The sequence below is a fragment of the Rhinolophus sinicus genome, chromosome 18 (genome assembly GCF_057876585.1).
Source record: "Rhinolophus sinicus isolate RSI-liver-muscle chromosome 18, RSI-T2T, whole genome shotgun sequence".
NCBI lineage: Eukaryota > Metazoa > Chordata > Mammalia > Chiroptera > Rhinolophidae > Rhinolophus > Rhinolophus sinicus.
In genome coordinates, this window is record NC_142518.1 from 42,389,811 (window position 1) to 42,405,822 (window position 16,012).

At 37.0% G+C, this 16,012-nt stretch overlaps 1 protein-coding gene across 9 annotated transcripts in view; it reads left to right on the forward strand.

Moving 5' to 3' along the window:
- The window catches only part of KLF8 (KLF transcription factor 8), a 205,099-nt gene that overhangs the window by 137,154 nt on the left and 51,933 nt on the right, over positions 1-16,012 (forward strand). For all 9 annotated transcript variants that reach the window (XM_074323662.2, XM_074323664.2, XM_074323663.2 and 6 more), the window contains 3 exons: positions 10,304-10,868; positions 14,409-14,520; positions 15,191-15,330. In XM_074323662.2, coding sequence (XP_074179763.1) covers positions 10,304-10,868; positions 14,409-14,520; positions 15,191-15,330 — 817 coding nt within the window. The remainder of the gene's footprint in view (positions 1-10,303; positions 10,869-14,408; positions 14,521-15,190; positions 15,331-16,012) is intronic.

Genomic DNA, 16,012 nt, shown 5'->3' on the forward strand with positions numbered 1-16,012 from the left:
AACATTTTACCAAAGAGATTGAAATTTTTAAAAAGAACCAAATAGAATTTCTGGAGATTAAGTATTCAATAAAAGCAATAAAGAATGAAATCGCCAGCTTAGATGGTAAAGTCTAAAGATGGAATGAAGAATCAGTGACATCAAAGTTAGAAATCTGGAAATGACACAGATGGAAGAAGATAGAGACTTCATACTTAAAAGAAATGAAAGAACTCTACAAGAACTTTCTGACTCCATCAGAAAGAACAATATAAGAATAATGGGCACACCAGAAGGAGAAGAAAGAGAGAAGGGTACAGAGTATATTCAAACAAATAGTCAATGAGAACTTCCCAAACTTGTGGAAAGAACTGGATCCTCAAATGCAAGAAGCAAATAGAACACATAGTTACCTCAGTCCCAAGAGGCATTCTTCAAGACACATTGTATTGAAGCTGTCAAAAATTAACAAAGGAAGAATCCCTAAGGCAGCCAGGGAAAAGAAAATGGTAACCTACAAAGTAAAGCCCATTAGATTATCATAAGATTATTCACCAGAAACTCTGCAAGCCAGGAGGGAGTGGAATCAAATATTCAAACTACTGAAGAGAGAAAAATGAGGCAAGAATAATATATCCAGCAAAGATATCCTTTAGATATGAAGGAGGAAAAAAGACCTTTCCAGACATACTGAAGCTGAGGGAATTTTCTAACACATGACCTGCACTACAGGAAATACTTAAGGAAGCTATTCGAGTAGTATAAATAGGGATAATTTGTGACAACCAAAACACGAAAGGGGGGAGAGTAAAGGCCTGAATCCGAATATGGGAATGGAGAAAGTAAGCATGCTGAAGAAAATGGAAGGCTTTAAATATGAAACTTTCTTTTATGTAAACTTAATGGTAATCACTTACAAAAATATAGAACTGAAATATATAACGTAGTAAAAAAAGAAACAGAGGGAAAAATCATGGAATACCACCACACAGAAATAATAGTCACCAACAAAGAGTCAAAGAAACAATGGAGATACAGTCTTACAGAAAACCAAGCATAGAATGCTACAAAATCCTCACATATCAATCACCCTACGTGTAAATGAACCAAACTCACCAACAAAAAGGCACAGAGTAGCAGATTTGATAAAAAAAACTATACCCAACCATATGCTGCCTTCAAGAGACACGTCTCAACTGCTAGGACAAACATAGACTCAAAGTGAAAGGCTGGAAAATGACACTCCAAGCAAATGGTGTCAGAGAAAATCAAGTGTAGCCATATTGATACCAGATGAAACAGACTTCCGCATAAAAAAGGTAACAAGAGACAAAGATGGACATTTCATAATGATAAAGGGGACTACACAACAAGAAGACATAACAGTCATCAATGTTTATGCCCCCGATCAGGGAGCACTGAAATATACCAAGCAACTACTAACAGAACTAAAGAGAGAAATTGACCAAAACACAGTTATAGTAGGGGACCTAAATACATCATTGACAGCTATGGATAGATCATTGAAACAGAAAATAAGGAAAGAAATACCAGCACTAAATGACACAGTAGATGAAATGGACATAATTGACATTTATAGAGCACTTCATCCTAGAATATCAGACTGTGCATTGTTTTCTAGTATACACGGAACATTCCCAAGGATAGACTATATATTGGGACATAAAACTAGTCTTAGCAAATTTAAGAAGATTGAAATCATACCAAGCATATTCTGTGATCACAAGGCTTTGAAATTGGATATCAACTGTAAAAAGAAAGCGGGAAAAAACACAAATACATGGACATTAAATAACATACTTTTAAAGAAGGACTGGGTCAAAGAAGAAATTAGAGGAGAGATCAAAACATATATAGAGACAAATGAGAATAAAATACATCCTACCAAAATTTTTGGGATGCAGCGAAAGCAGTTTGAAGAGGGAAATTTATATCTTTACAGGCCTATCTAAAGAAAGACGAAAAATCCTAAATAAATAACCTCACGTTACACCTTAAAAACTAGAAAAAGAAGAACAAATGAAACCCAGGGTCAGCAGAAGAAAGGAAATAATGAAAATCAGAGCAGACTAAATGAAATAGAGAACAAAAAGACAATAGTAATATGAATATGACAAAGAGCTGATTCTTTGAAAAGATTAATAAAATTGACAAAGCCTTGGCTAGACTCACTAAGAAAAAAAAGAAAAAAGGCAGTAATAAACAAAATCAGAAATAAAAGAGAAGTTATCACAGATGCCACAGAAATACAAAGGATCATCCACGAATACTGTGAAGGACTATATGACACCAAATTCAATAACCTACAAGCAATGGACAAGTTCTTAGAAACACAAAGCCTTCCTAGGTGAATCTCGAAGAATTGGAAAATCTAAATACAGTGGTACCGCGGTTTTTGGACGTCTCCATTGAGGAAGATTTCGGTTTATGAGCGCCGTAAATATTATGGATCTATGGTATCATTAGATAGTAAAATTCATGTGACGCTTGCAGTTTTAGGGGTTGGTTTTTAAGGTCTGGAACGGATTAATCCATTTTTCATTACTTTCTATGGGGAAATTGTGCCTTGGTTGTCGAACGTTTCAGAGCTCGAACAGTCTTCTGGAATGGATTATGTTCGAAAACCGAGGTACCACTGTACACCGATCACCAGTAAGGAAATTTAATCAGTCATTTGAAACCTTCCCAAAAGCAAAAATCTGGGACCAGATGGCTTCACTGGTGAATTCTACCAAACCTTCAAAGAGGATCTAATACCTGTCCTACTCAAACTCTTCCAAAAAATTGAAGAAGAGACAGTACTCCCTAACTCATTTTATGAGGACATTAACTGGATACCAAAACGTTGTAAGGATAACACACAAAAAAGAAAACTACAGACCAATGTGTCTGATGAATAGAGACGCAAAAATCCTAAACAAAATTCTTGCAAATCGAATGCAACAGTACATTAAAAAGATTCTTTGTAATTTTACTAACAATTGTCACCCCAATAAATTTAATAAAAAAAAAAAAAAAGATTCTTCATCACGACCAAGTGGGGTTTATCCCAGGGGCAGCATGATGCTTCAACATATGCAAATCCATCAATGCTATACATCACATAAACAAAATAAAGGGAAAAAATCGTGATTATATCAATTCGTGCAGAAAAAGCTTTTGACAAGATACAACATGCATTTATGATTAAAAATCTTAATAAAATAGGTATAGAAGGAAAATACCTGAACATAATACAGGCCATATATGACAAACCCTCAGCTAATCTAATAATTAACGGTAAAAAACTGAAGCCCTTTGTTCTACGTTCAGGAACACAACAGGGCTTACCCGTATCACTTCTGCTTTTCAACATAGTGTTGGAAGTCCTAACAAGAGCAATCAGGGAAGAGAAAGAAATAAAAGGCCTCCAAATTCAGAATGAAGAAGTTAAATTGTCACTTTTTGCAGATGACATGATGCTATATATAGAAAGTCCTAAAGTTTCCACCAAAAAGCTATTAGAAACAATAAACAAATATAGTAAAGTTGCCAGCTACAAAAGCAACGTACAAAAGTCCATTGCATTCCTATATACTAACAAGGAATTCTCAGAAAAAGAAATACAAAAAACAATTCCTTTTCCAATTGCAGCAAAAAGAATAAAATACCTAGGAATAAACTTAACCAAGGGTGTGAAAGACCTATATGCTGAACACTATGAGACATTTTTAAAAGAAATCAAAGAAGACACAAAGAAATGGAAAGATATTCCATGCTCATGGATTGGAAGAATCAGCATAGTTAAAATGGCCATATTGCCCAAAGCAATTTACAGATTTAATGCAATCCCCATCAAAATCCCAATGGCAGTTTTTAAAGAAGTAGAACAAAAAATCATGAGATTTGTTTGGAACCACAAAAGACTCCAAATAGCCAAAGCAATCCTAAGAAAAAAGAACAATGCTGGAGGTATCACACTCCCTGACTTTAGATTGTACTACATGGCAACAATAATCAAAACAGCTTGGTACTGGCAGAAAGGTAGACACACAGACCAGTGGAATGGAATTGAGAACCCAGAAATAAACCCACATAAATGTGGACAAATAAGTTTTGACAAGGAAGCAAAAAACATACAATGGAGAAATGACAGCCTCTTCAATAAATGGTGCTGGGACAATTGGAGGGCCACCTGCAAAAGAATGAAAGTGGGCTGCTATCTGTTATCATGTACCATATAAATCAAAATCAATCAAAAACCTAAGCATAAGACCTGAAACAATAAACTGCATAGAAGAAAACAGGAACTAAACTTATGGACCTTGGGTTCAAAGAGCATTTTATAAATTTGACTCCATAGGCAAGGGAAGTAAAAGGTAAAATAAATGAATGGGACTATATCAAACTTAAAAGATTGGGCATAGCAAAAGAAATCATCAACAAAATAAAGAGGCAACCTAGTGAATGGGAGAAGATTTTTGCAAACAGCCCCTCCAATCAGGAACTAATGTCCAAAATATGCAAGGAACTCATGCAACTCAACAACAACAAAAACAACAACAACAAACAGCCCAATTGAAAAATAGGCAGAGGACCTGAAGAGACATTTCTCCAAAGGACACATACAAATGGCAAATAGACATGAAAAAATACTCAACATCACTAATCATTAGATAAATGCAAATGAAAACCACAATGAGATATCACCTCACCCTAGTTAGAATGGCTATCATCAACAAGACAAATAGTAACAAGTGTTGGAGAGGCTGTGGAGAAAAAGGAACCCTCATACACTGTTGGTGGGAATGCAGATTTGTGTAGCCCGTATGGAAGGCAGTGTGGAGGTTCCTCAAAAAATTACGAATAGGATTACCGTATGACACAGCAATCCCTCTCCTGCGTATCTACCCAAAAAATCTGAAAACATTCATACATAAAGACACGTGTGTTCCAATGTTCATTACAGCTTTATTTACGGTGGCCAAGACATGGAAACAACCAAAATGTCCTTCGATAGATGAATGGATAAAGAAGTTGTGGTGTATATATACACAATGAAATACTATTGGCAGTAAGAAAGGATGAAATAGTACCTTTTGTGACAACATGGATTTATCTTTAGATTATAATGCTAAGCAAAATAAGTCAGACAGAAAAAATAGAGAAGCATATGATTTCACTGATATGTGGTGTATAAAACTGAAAACAACAAAAGAACAAGGCAATAAAATGAAGGAACAAAAACTCATAGACATAGACAATAGTTTAGGGGTTACCAGAGGGTAAGGGGTAGGCGAGTTCTAGAACAGGGTAAATGGGGTCTAATATATGGTGATGGAAATAGAGTTGACTCTAGGGTGAACATATAATGTGAGCTATAGATAATATGTTACAGAGTTGTACACCTGAAATCTATGTAACTTTAGTAACAATTGTCACCCCAATAAAGTTAATTTTAAAAAATGTACAATGTGATAAAGACAGTCTTTTCAATAAATAGTGTTGGGAAAACTGGACTCACACACACACACACACACACACACACACACACACACACAGAGCAATGAAATGAGACCATTTTCTTATACCATATACAAAAGTAAACTCAAAATGGATTAAAGTCTTAAGACCATAAAACTCCTAGAAGAAAACGTAGCCAATAAACTTTTTGATATTGGTTTTAGAAGTATTTTTTGAATATGTGTCCTAGGGCTAAGACAACCAAACCCAAAATGAGCAAATGGGATTACATAAAACGAAAAATCTTTTGCACCTCAAAGTAAACCATCAACAAAACTAAAAGGCAACCTCCAGAATGGGAGAATACATTTGCAAATGGTACATACTATATAGGATTAATATCAAAAATACATAAAGAACCTATACTGCTCAAAAAAATGCAATTAAAAATTGACAGAAGACATATGTATGCGAGACGTTTCTCCAAAGAGGACATATAGAGGGCCAGCAGACACATGAAAAGATGCTGAACATCACTAATTATCAGGGAAATGAAAATTAAAACACATGTCAGAATGGCTATCATCAATAAATCAACAAATGACAGGTGTTGATGAGGATATGGAGAATGGGAAGTCTCATGCACTGTTGGTGGGATTGCAGATTGGTGCAGCCACTATGGAAGACAGTATGGAGGTTCCTCAATAAATTAAAAATAGAACTACCATATGACCCAGCACTTCCACTTCTGTGTATTTATTTAAAGTCATCCAAAGCACTAATTCAAAAGGATATATGCATCTTGATGTTCATTGCAGCATTATTTACAATAACCAAGATATGGAAGCAACCTAACTATCCATTGATAGACAAGTGGATAAAGAAGATGTGGTACATGTACACAATCGACTATTACTCAGCCATAAAAAGAACAAATCTTGCCATTTCTGACAACATGGATGGACCTAGTTAGTATTATGCTAAGTGGAAGATGTCAAACTGGTAAGACAAATCCCGTATAATTTCATTTATATTTGGCATCTAAAAAACAAAATAAACGTATAACGAAACAGAAACAAACTTATAGATACAAAGAACATTTTGAAGGTTGCCGAAAAGGAAGGGGTTTGGCGTGATGGGTGGAATAGGTAAGGGATATATTTTTACAAATCGCCAGTTATAAAAACAGTCATGGGATGTAAAGTACAGCATAGGGAATATAATCAATAAAATTATAATAGCTATGTATGGTGTCAGATGTGTACTATTGGGGTGATCACTTCACAAGGTATATAAATGTCTAATCACCATGTTGTACATCTGAAACTAATAGAATATTGTATGTCAAGTATAATTGAAAAATAAATTCCATCCATGAGCAAAATAAGTCAGACAGAAAAAGCAGAGAACCATGTGATTTCACTGATATGTGGTATATAAACCAAAAACAACAAAAGAACAAGACAAACAAATGAGAAACAGAAACTCATAGACACAGACAATAGTTTAGTGGTTACCAGAGGGTAAGGAGGGTGGGGGTGGGAGATGAGGGTATGGGGGATCAAATATATGGTGATGGAAGGAGAACTGACTCTGGGTGGTGAACACACAATGGGATTTATAGATAATGTAATACAGAATTGTACATCTGAAATCTATGTAATTTTACTAACAATTGTCACCCCAATAAATTTAAAAAATAAATTAAAAAAAGAAAAATATATACACAATGGAATACTATTCGGCGGTAAGAAAAGATGATTTAGGAACATTTGTGACAACATGGATGGATCTTGAGAGTGTAATGCTGAGCGAAATAAGTCAGACAGAAAAAGCAGAGAACCATGTGATTTCACTGATATGTGGTATATAAACCAAAAGCAACAAAAGAACAAGACAAACAAATGAGAAACAGAAACTCATAGACACAGACAATGGTTTGGTGGTTGCCAGAGGGTAAGGGGGGTGGGGGGTGGGGGGTGGGAGATGAGGGTAAGGGGGATCGAATATATGGTGATGGAAGGAGAACTGACTCTGGGTGATGAACACACAATGGGATTTATAGATGATGTAATACAGAATTGTACACCTGAAATCTATGTAATTTTACTAACAATTGTCACCTCAATAAATTTAATTAAAAAAAAAAAAAAAAAGAAGTCAAAAAAGAAAAAAGAAAAAAAAGAAAAATAAATTAATAAGCTACTATTAATTCCAAACAACTGGCCTTCCAATATTTCTTTCAAAGTCTTGTGATGATGTCAGAAGAGGAGTAATGATTAAAGCCCTATTGCTAGATAGCATTTTTATGAAGAATTGGCAGAGCACAAGCTACGTTTAGTCTACAGAAGGACAACTCATGATGGTTTGCTGAAGTCGGGGCCTGGAACATCTTATCAAGTCAATAAAAATAGATTATTTTTCAATTTCTGTACTTTCATCATTCAGTTTCCATTTTGGATTTTCCTGAATAATATGTTTTTCAATAAAGTGAATAGCTATGGATCAAGTACCAGCTAAGCAAAAGACTATGAACTAATAGCATTATCTAGGCAACACTCATGGTGTTTGAGATGACACCTGTTTAACAAAGGACAGTAAGTTTGCTAAAGTAATCTCTATTTTATATTTAGAATTCAAAACTTTAGCTCCCTTATGTTTGTGGACCTAATGCATAGATTCCCAAAATCCCTAAATATTTAACTAGATTCTTTCTAATGAATATTGGCAGACTTAGTGTTTATTTCTACATCTCCATGCACAATCAATATTCTTTTAGAAAATGGTACACTTCACCTCTCCTTATGCTTTCTGTTGTAACTTTATTTCTCCATGTTGCTGACGTCCATGATAGAGAGCCTAGAGAAATACTTCTTCCTATTCTTTATTTTTTCTTTTTTTTAAATTTAATTTTATTAAATTTATTGGGGTGACAATTGTTATGGGATTTATAGATGATGTAATACAGAATTGTACACCTGAAATCTATGTAATTTTACTAACTTCTTCCTATTCTTTAGAGATTCTTAGGATTCTGCCTCTTTAATCTGGGAAGAGGACTAGTCAGATGAAGAGATACGTAGGAAATGTAGGGAAAATAGGAGCTTAAGCTGATTTAGGGAATTCAGAGGGTAAGGAATTTTTGAGTTCAGCCGAGCCATCCTTGACAACTTCCTCTCCCTATCCTCCCCCTCCCAACCACCAATAGAATTTTAGTGACCCGTTACCTGGGTGGAGCATATCCACCCATGAGGGATTACATTAGAAGTATGTGAAACAGTGGGACAAATCACAGGGGTAATGTCTTAGAGGAGCAGATTGAAGCAGTATTTGGACCACAGACAAGGCCAGAGTTGTGGTGGGAGGTGGTAAATTAAAAAACAAAAAAAAACAAGAGTGTCATAGCATAGTAGAGGTAGAAAGCAGATGTCAATCTGTCTAAATTCTGTAGACGAAACATAGATGCTTCTTTACTCACTCCCAGCATAGTCTAATGGTTTTTTAAATGAAGTCAGAATAAGAGGTCACTGCCTCTCCTTGACCCTCATCATTCTCTGAGTTCAGGCCCTTATTATCTCTTACCTAAATTTTTAAAAATCATAACTAATATATTATCTAACCTTTAAATATCAACAATAATTCTTAATATCATCCAATATCCAGTCAATATTCAAATGTCTCCAATTGTCTCAAAAACATCTCACCAAAATTTTCCTCTTGCTTCCTCTTTGGTCTCTTTAATTCTAGTCTTATTTCTCCTTCAATCTATCCTTTATTGAGGAGCTAGTTAAATCTCACAGAAATAGCTCTGCTCATGTCACTCCCCTTCTCAAAACAATTATATTTTATCAGCCAGCCATTCCTTGAACTCCACGTTCCCTCGTATTCCAAATGTACAAAATAAAAGATAGTTGGATTTTGTGTAAAAGATGCATTCTTGGACATCTCTCATAATTCAGAACTCCCATAACTTAAATATAATCCTGACAGAGAATGGAGCCTTGTTTTTTTACTGGCTAAAGTAGCACCACCATCTCCAAGGGCATCTTCAAAGTCCAGAGTGTTGCTCTGCAATGACCTATGCAGTTCACAGTACTCTTGACCTTTGAATTCATGGATTTCTTAGAAAGTTTTTAATTAGGTTGAGGTTTTATGTTATTTTATAACATATGAAGTTCTCATTTAATTTGTATTTTTTAAATTTAAAAGTTGGATAGTTTGATTTTGCGTATAATACAACTGACTGTGCTGCATCATTATTTCCTATGCATATTGTCTGTTATATCTCTACAGACAAGAGTATCTTTCTTACCACGTCTCTGTCTAGACAATTCATTAATTCTCTTAGACCTATCTAAAATTCAGTTCCTCTTTGAAGCCTTCCCTGATCCTGTCTAGGTAGAATAAATCATTCCATTTTCTTTTTCTAAAACACCTCCTGTATGTCTGCTGCATCACTTATTATGGTATGACTTTTAAGCTACTCACATAATTCTATCATTATAGTTAGTATATTAGTATGCACTTTGTGGCTATACCTTATTCATGTGTGCGCTCACTGGCTTAGCATCTATAGTGGATGTGGAGAAAGTGTTGACTTTAATTAATTTTTCATAATTATTGTAAAGATTAAAGAAAACAATCTGTATCAATTGCCTGATGCATTGCCTAGTACTGGTGCTCAGTAAAGTTTCCCTTCCTTTTTCGTCTTTAGTGTACTCCTGCTTCATTTCTTTCAACTCTATATATTCTGTCCATGAAAAGATAATGAAAAGTTCTTTCATTGCTCACAGATCTCTTCTTCAGGGCACTAACACTGACTGTTTTGCATCTCTCATTTGTTTATTTATTTATTTTATAGGTCACTGGCTCTGTTCAGATCAGAGATACCCCAAAGACAGCAGACAAAGGTAGTGTGACATCTCCACCACTCCTGGATGCTAGCCCCATGGAGAACTCATCACTTTTTAATGACATCAAGATTGAGCCACCAGAAGAACTTCTGGCTAATGATTTCAACCTGCCCCAGGTGGAACCTGTTGACCTCTCCTTTCACAAGCCCAAGGCTCCTCTCCAGCCTGCCAGCATGCTGCAAGCTCCAATACGTCCTCCCAACCCACAACCTGCTCCCCAGACTCCTGTAGTGTCCACATCAACATCTGACATAGGCACTTTAGCAAGCATCCCTACCGTACTGACTCCAGGCTCTATCCTGGCCTCCTCTCAGGGCACCAGTGGCCAGCAGATCTTACATGTGATTCACACTATCCCCTCAGTCAGTCTGCCAAATAAGATTGGTGGCCTGAAGACCATTCCAGTAGTGGTGCAGTCGCTGCCCATGGTGTATACTACTTTGCCTGCCGATGGGAACCCTGCAGCCATTACAGTCCCACTCATTGGAGGAGATGGTAAAAATGCTGGATCAGGTGAGCATCAATGTACCCCTTTCCTGGGCCTCACCTTCATCCATCTATTCTCTCTTTGAGTTGTTCTATCACCTCTTTTTACCCCCTCCAATTATCCTTGCACAGCTTCAAGAGTAATCTTTCATAAATACTGTTTTTTTCCATGTGTCGTCAATACTTAAGAATGTACAGTGACTCTTTTTTGTTTACCCCATGCTTCTCAAACTGGGGTATGCATATTCTTGAATGAAATACTACGTATCTTCCTGGAACCTATATATGATTTGATAGTAAATAATTCTAAAACATTTTATTTTTTAAAAATGATTTTGTTAAAGAGAAAAATGTAAAATTTGAATAACCTTTTAAGATAAAACACAAACTTCAAAAATAGTTTTAAGCTTACTAAGGCACCCACATTGGGATTTTCCAGAAGAATGTGTTTACTTTTCTGTGCCATTAGGAATGCTTTGGTGGACACGTTGAGAATGTTTCTAGCCCTACATACTTACCGTGTTTCCCCAAAAATACAACCGGGTCTTATATTAATTTTTGCTCCAAAAGATGCATTAGGACTTATGTTCAGGGGATGTCATCCTGAAAAATAATGGTAGGGCTTATTTTTTGGTTAGGTCTTATTTTCAGGGAAACACGGTAGCCAGCCTTAGCTCCTGCATATCCCAACACTGTACGTTTTCTCTTCCCTGCAGATAAAATAGTCTTTGAAATATTGCCATCTTCCCTGTGTTCCTCCTCATTTAGCATCTATTACCCTCCATTTTTCTTTTTTTCTTTTTTAATTGGGGAAGGGGAACAGGACTCCACTGGGGAACAGTGTGCACTTCCAGGACCTTTTTCCAAGTGAAGTTTGCTGTCCCCCCAATTCCAGCCGTGGAGGGTGCCGTTCAGCTTCAAGTTGCTGTCCTTTCAGTCTTAGCTGTGGAGGGCACAGCCCAGCTCCAGGTCCAGTCGCTGTTGCCAGTTTCAGCGGGCCCAGCCCACCATCCCTTGCAGGACTGAAGGAATCAAACTGGCAACCTTCTGGTTGAGAGCCCACTGGCCCATGTGGGAATCGAACCAGCAGCCTTCGGAGTTAGGAGCATGGAGCACTTACCACCTGAGCCACCGGGCCGGCCCCATTTCACTTTTTTACTTGCCTGTATTGCAAGTATATGGGCATTCTTCCCAACTGAATTAGTAAATTCCTCAAGGACAAGACTGCATCTTACTTCTCTTTGTGCATCTCCAGAGAACCTAACACAGTGGTAGTAGTTGTCTTGCAACAAATAATTTGATGAAAAAACTGGAAAATGTGTCCTGGAGAGAGTTCATATGCTGTAATGTTTCCTTTTGCTTTAATTTTAACAATAAGTTCAGAATCCAGAAAGGTATAAATTAAGTCTCCCTTCTACCTCAATCTTCCAGTCACCCTGTTCCCCTCCTGGAAGCATATCTACTTTAGTTTGTAATCGGGAATGATCAAAGAAAATTATATGACTTCTTGAAGTGGTTCAAGATATTTAGCTTCATCATGTCTGCAGAATTCCAATCAGTTTTAAATGTTGTGTCTTAAGAAGGATATTGGGAAATTGGAGTATAATTAGAGGAGAGAAATTAGGATGGTGAGAGGATTCAAATTCGTGTCAACTGAGGAACTGGTAAATGTTTAGCGTGAATTAAAAAGACCAAAGGGGGGCCGGCCCGGTGGCTCAGGAAGTTAGAGCTCCGTGCTCCTAACTCCAAAGGCTGCCGGTTCGATTCCCACATGGGCCAGTGGGCTCTCAACCACAAGGTTGCCAGTTCGACTCCCGCAAGGGATGGTGGGCTGTGCCCCCTGCAACTAGCAACGGCAACTGGACCTGGAGCTGAGCTGCGCCCTCCACAACTAAGACCGAAAGAACAACAACTTGAAGCTGAATGGCACCCTCCACAACTAAGATTAAAAGGACAACAACTTGACTTGGAAAAAAAAAAAAGTCCTGGAAGTACACACTGTTCCCCAATAAAGTCCTGTTCCCCTTCCCCAATAAAATCTGTAAAAAAAAAAAAAAAAAAAAAAAAAGGACCAAAGGGGAGATATGTGAGTGGAAAAGAATAGGAATCAGAATATGTTATATGTATACACACACACATTTACTAAAAGTTTTCTCCCTTTGAAATTCAGTGCCCTATGTTCATTCCATCACTGAATGTAGAAGGCTGAAAAACAATGTCCTAAGCATCAAGTTGCTGATACTTTGCAGTATTCTTTTGAATAAAAATGCCATCATTGGCTATTAGTTAGTTTTGGTAATGATAAGTGTTCATAATCATCTTGTTTTGGGGAATCCCCTGAGGGGGTTAATCAAAATATGGTTATCAGTTCTCAAATAGGGAGGGAGAGCCAAACGAAAAAGGAAATGGGAAAATAAAATTCTCTGTTTGAGAAGGTGCTAATATGAAGACAGTGATAGCACCAAGGGATTGTTTGACAGGGCTTTGAATTCCCCCCATAATGCCATCAGTCCACCAGAGCCACTCTAAATAAACAGAATAAATTTTACAAGTGTTTAATGTAGTTTCAAGCTAAGTTAAGACCATTATTATTAGCCCAGTGATCTCCCAAATACTTTGGGTCGGGGAGGTGCACAAAACAATTAGAGCACAAGAAGAAATTATCAAAATGTACATTTGCATTTTCTCACCCCTTACGTGTTATTTTTGCTTATTTTTGATAATATACACAAAATTTTAATATACATTTATATCACACACACACATGCAGACACACATGCATATTGAGATACTTGCTTAACACTTTTTAGTGAATGATACACAATCAATATATAGAGACAACTGCACTAGCCAAGTCCTCCCCAGTTCAGTCTTATTGCCACCCTTAAGTTTCTTCTATATAGAAGTTTTGAAGCTTTAACTAGATCTAGGAGACTGTTGACCATCTGATTGAGTTTTGTTAGGGGTCAGAAACATCAGTAATTGATAATAAGAAATATTCGAGGGCTTCTCCCAACATAGGTGGAAGGGAAGGATATAACATATATCAAGCACCTGCTAGGTACTAGGTATGTGTTTCATCTCATTGACTTGTTTCCATTTAGGAGCACAAAAGCCAAAGGATGTTCTCACCACTGGGGTGAGCCTAGATATTGATCTTAGGATAGTCATGGAACTATTTAGAGAGTTCGGTTCAATAAACATGCATTAAACCTGACTTTTCAGCAGACCCTGTCCTGGGGGCTGGAGATAGAGTTGAATCATAATTAGACTCTATCCTTGAGAAAGCTATCCTATCTCACTCACTATCCTAGAGAAGCTTATTCTAGTGGTACAAGAGTGTTCCTTAGTATACTTCCCTCAAAGGAATTTCTGTTCCCTGCTACGCTAAAAATTTCAGATGTTCTTCTCTTGCTTCTATATAACTACATTTCTTCTATCTTTGCTTTTTCATTATTTCTCTTTCTTGCTGCTACTTCTCATTGTGGGTCAAACTGGGAATCCTGGAAATGATGAAAGAGACATATATATTTTGTAGCCCACACTGCTCCTTTTCTTTGCTTTTAGTGAAAGTTGACCCCACCTCCATGTCTTCACTGGAAATCCCAAGTGACAGTGAGGAGAGTGCAAACGAGAGTGGATCCTTGGCCTTACAGGGTATTCAGGGACTACAGCAAGAGTGAGTACTTTTGTCTTTATTTCAGGTCTGTCTCTGGGTATATATGTGTGTGTCTGTGGTAGAAGTGGAACAAATTCTCAAACACAATAGTAAGAATTTGAGGACAATAAAATATAGGAAAACTGCCTTCCCAGTAGTGGTTTGAGTTTGTGTGCACACATGTGCATAGACATGCATGTTATGGCAGAGTTATGTTCTAATTATAGATCATCAGTTTTAACCCTTGAAAATTCTGCAATTTCCTACAAAGCACAGTTGCATACTATTTCTCTAAGTTTAAAGCAGCCTTTTCTTCCAGTGTTGGAACTAATGAAGTAGTTGGCTTGGGTTTTAGCAAAACATGTTGTATGAAAAATACCTTTCTTGAAACATAAGAACGAGACTTAGAGTGAAATGCTCACGCTGTTTGGGAACAGAACTACCCAAGGAAACATTGCCACTTCCTAGAACCTGCACTTACTGAGCAGAATGGCCTAGTTGAGGGAATTGCTTGAACTATTTCAATTATTTCTTTTGGGGGCCTAATGTTAAATTTGCACAAATTAAATGCATGTATGAGGTGGTCCCATTGTATATAAGTCTATTTATTTAGCCTCCCCTTTGAAATTATTCTTTGGCCCTATTTCTCTCTTTTCTTTTTTTCTTTCTTTTTTCTTTTTATTTTGCTCAGACCAGCAGCAATGACCCAAATGCAGGGAGAAGAGTCCCTTGACTTGAAGAGAAGACGGATTCACCAATGTGACTTTGCAGGATGCAGCAAAGTGTACACCAAAAGCTCTCACCTGAAAGCCCACCGCAGAATCCATACAGGTCTGCCCACCTCCACCCCACCCCCAACACACACACACACACACACACACACACACACACACACACACACACACACACACACACAGCCTGTGAGAGATAGGAAGAGAAGAAAGCTTCAAACAGACTGATCCATTTATACTCATGTGCACAGGCTCCATTCATGGCTTTTACTCTATGTCTTGTTCCAACTCTAAGGTAATTTTTATAAAGCCTGCCTATGAATACACTAAGTCTGGTGTCTTCTGAATAGTCATCATTCCATTGAGCACCTGGGTGTCTTTCTAATTGAGAAGTCATAACGCTTATGCAAAGATTAAGGCAGCTAAGACATTACTCCCTCCCTTGCTACCAGAGCCCCACAGGTTTTATGAGTATTGAAAAGCTCAAAGGTAGTTTAAACTAAGTGAAATTATAAGAAGCTTTTGGAGCTCAACACCAACCTATAATACACCTTTGTTACATTAAGAAAAATGGTGCACATTAGAAAAAATAAGTAAAGTAGACCAGCTGGGGATTGTGTCAAACTGGGGGACACCTTCCCCATCTGAAGGAGAACTGTCAATCAACTCCAACTACATATTACCAAACTTCTCAAATTTTAAAGAAAAGCAGCAAATAAAGGCTTTTATGTCAAATGTCCTAGACTTTGAATGTTAGCATCTAACTAAAAATTTTGTATAAC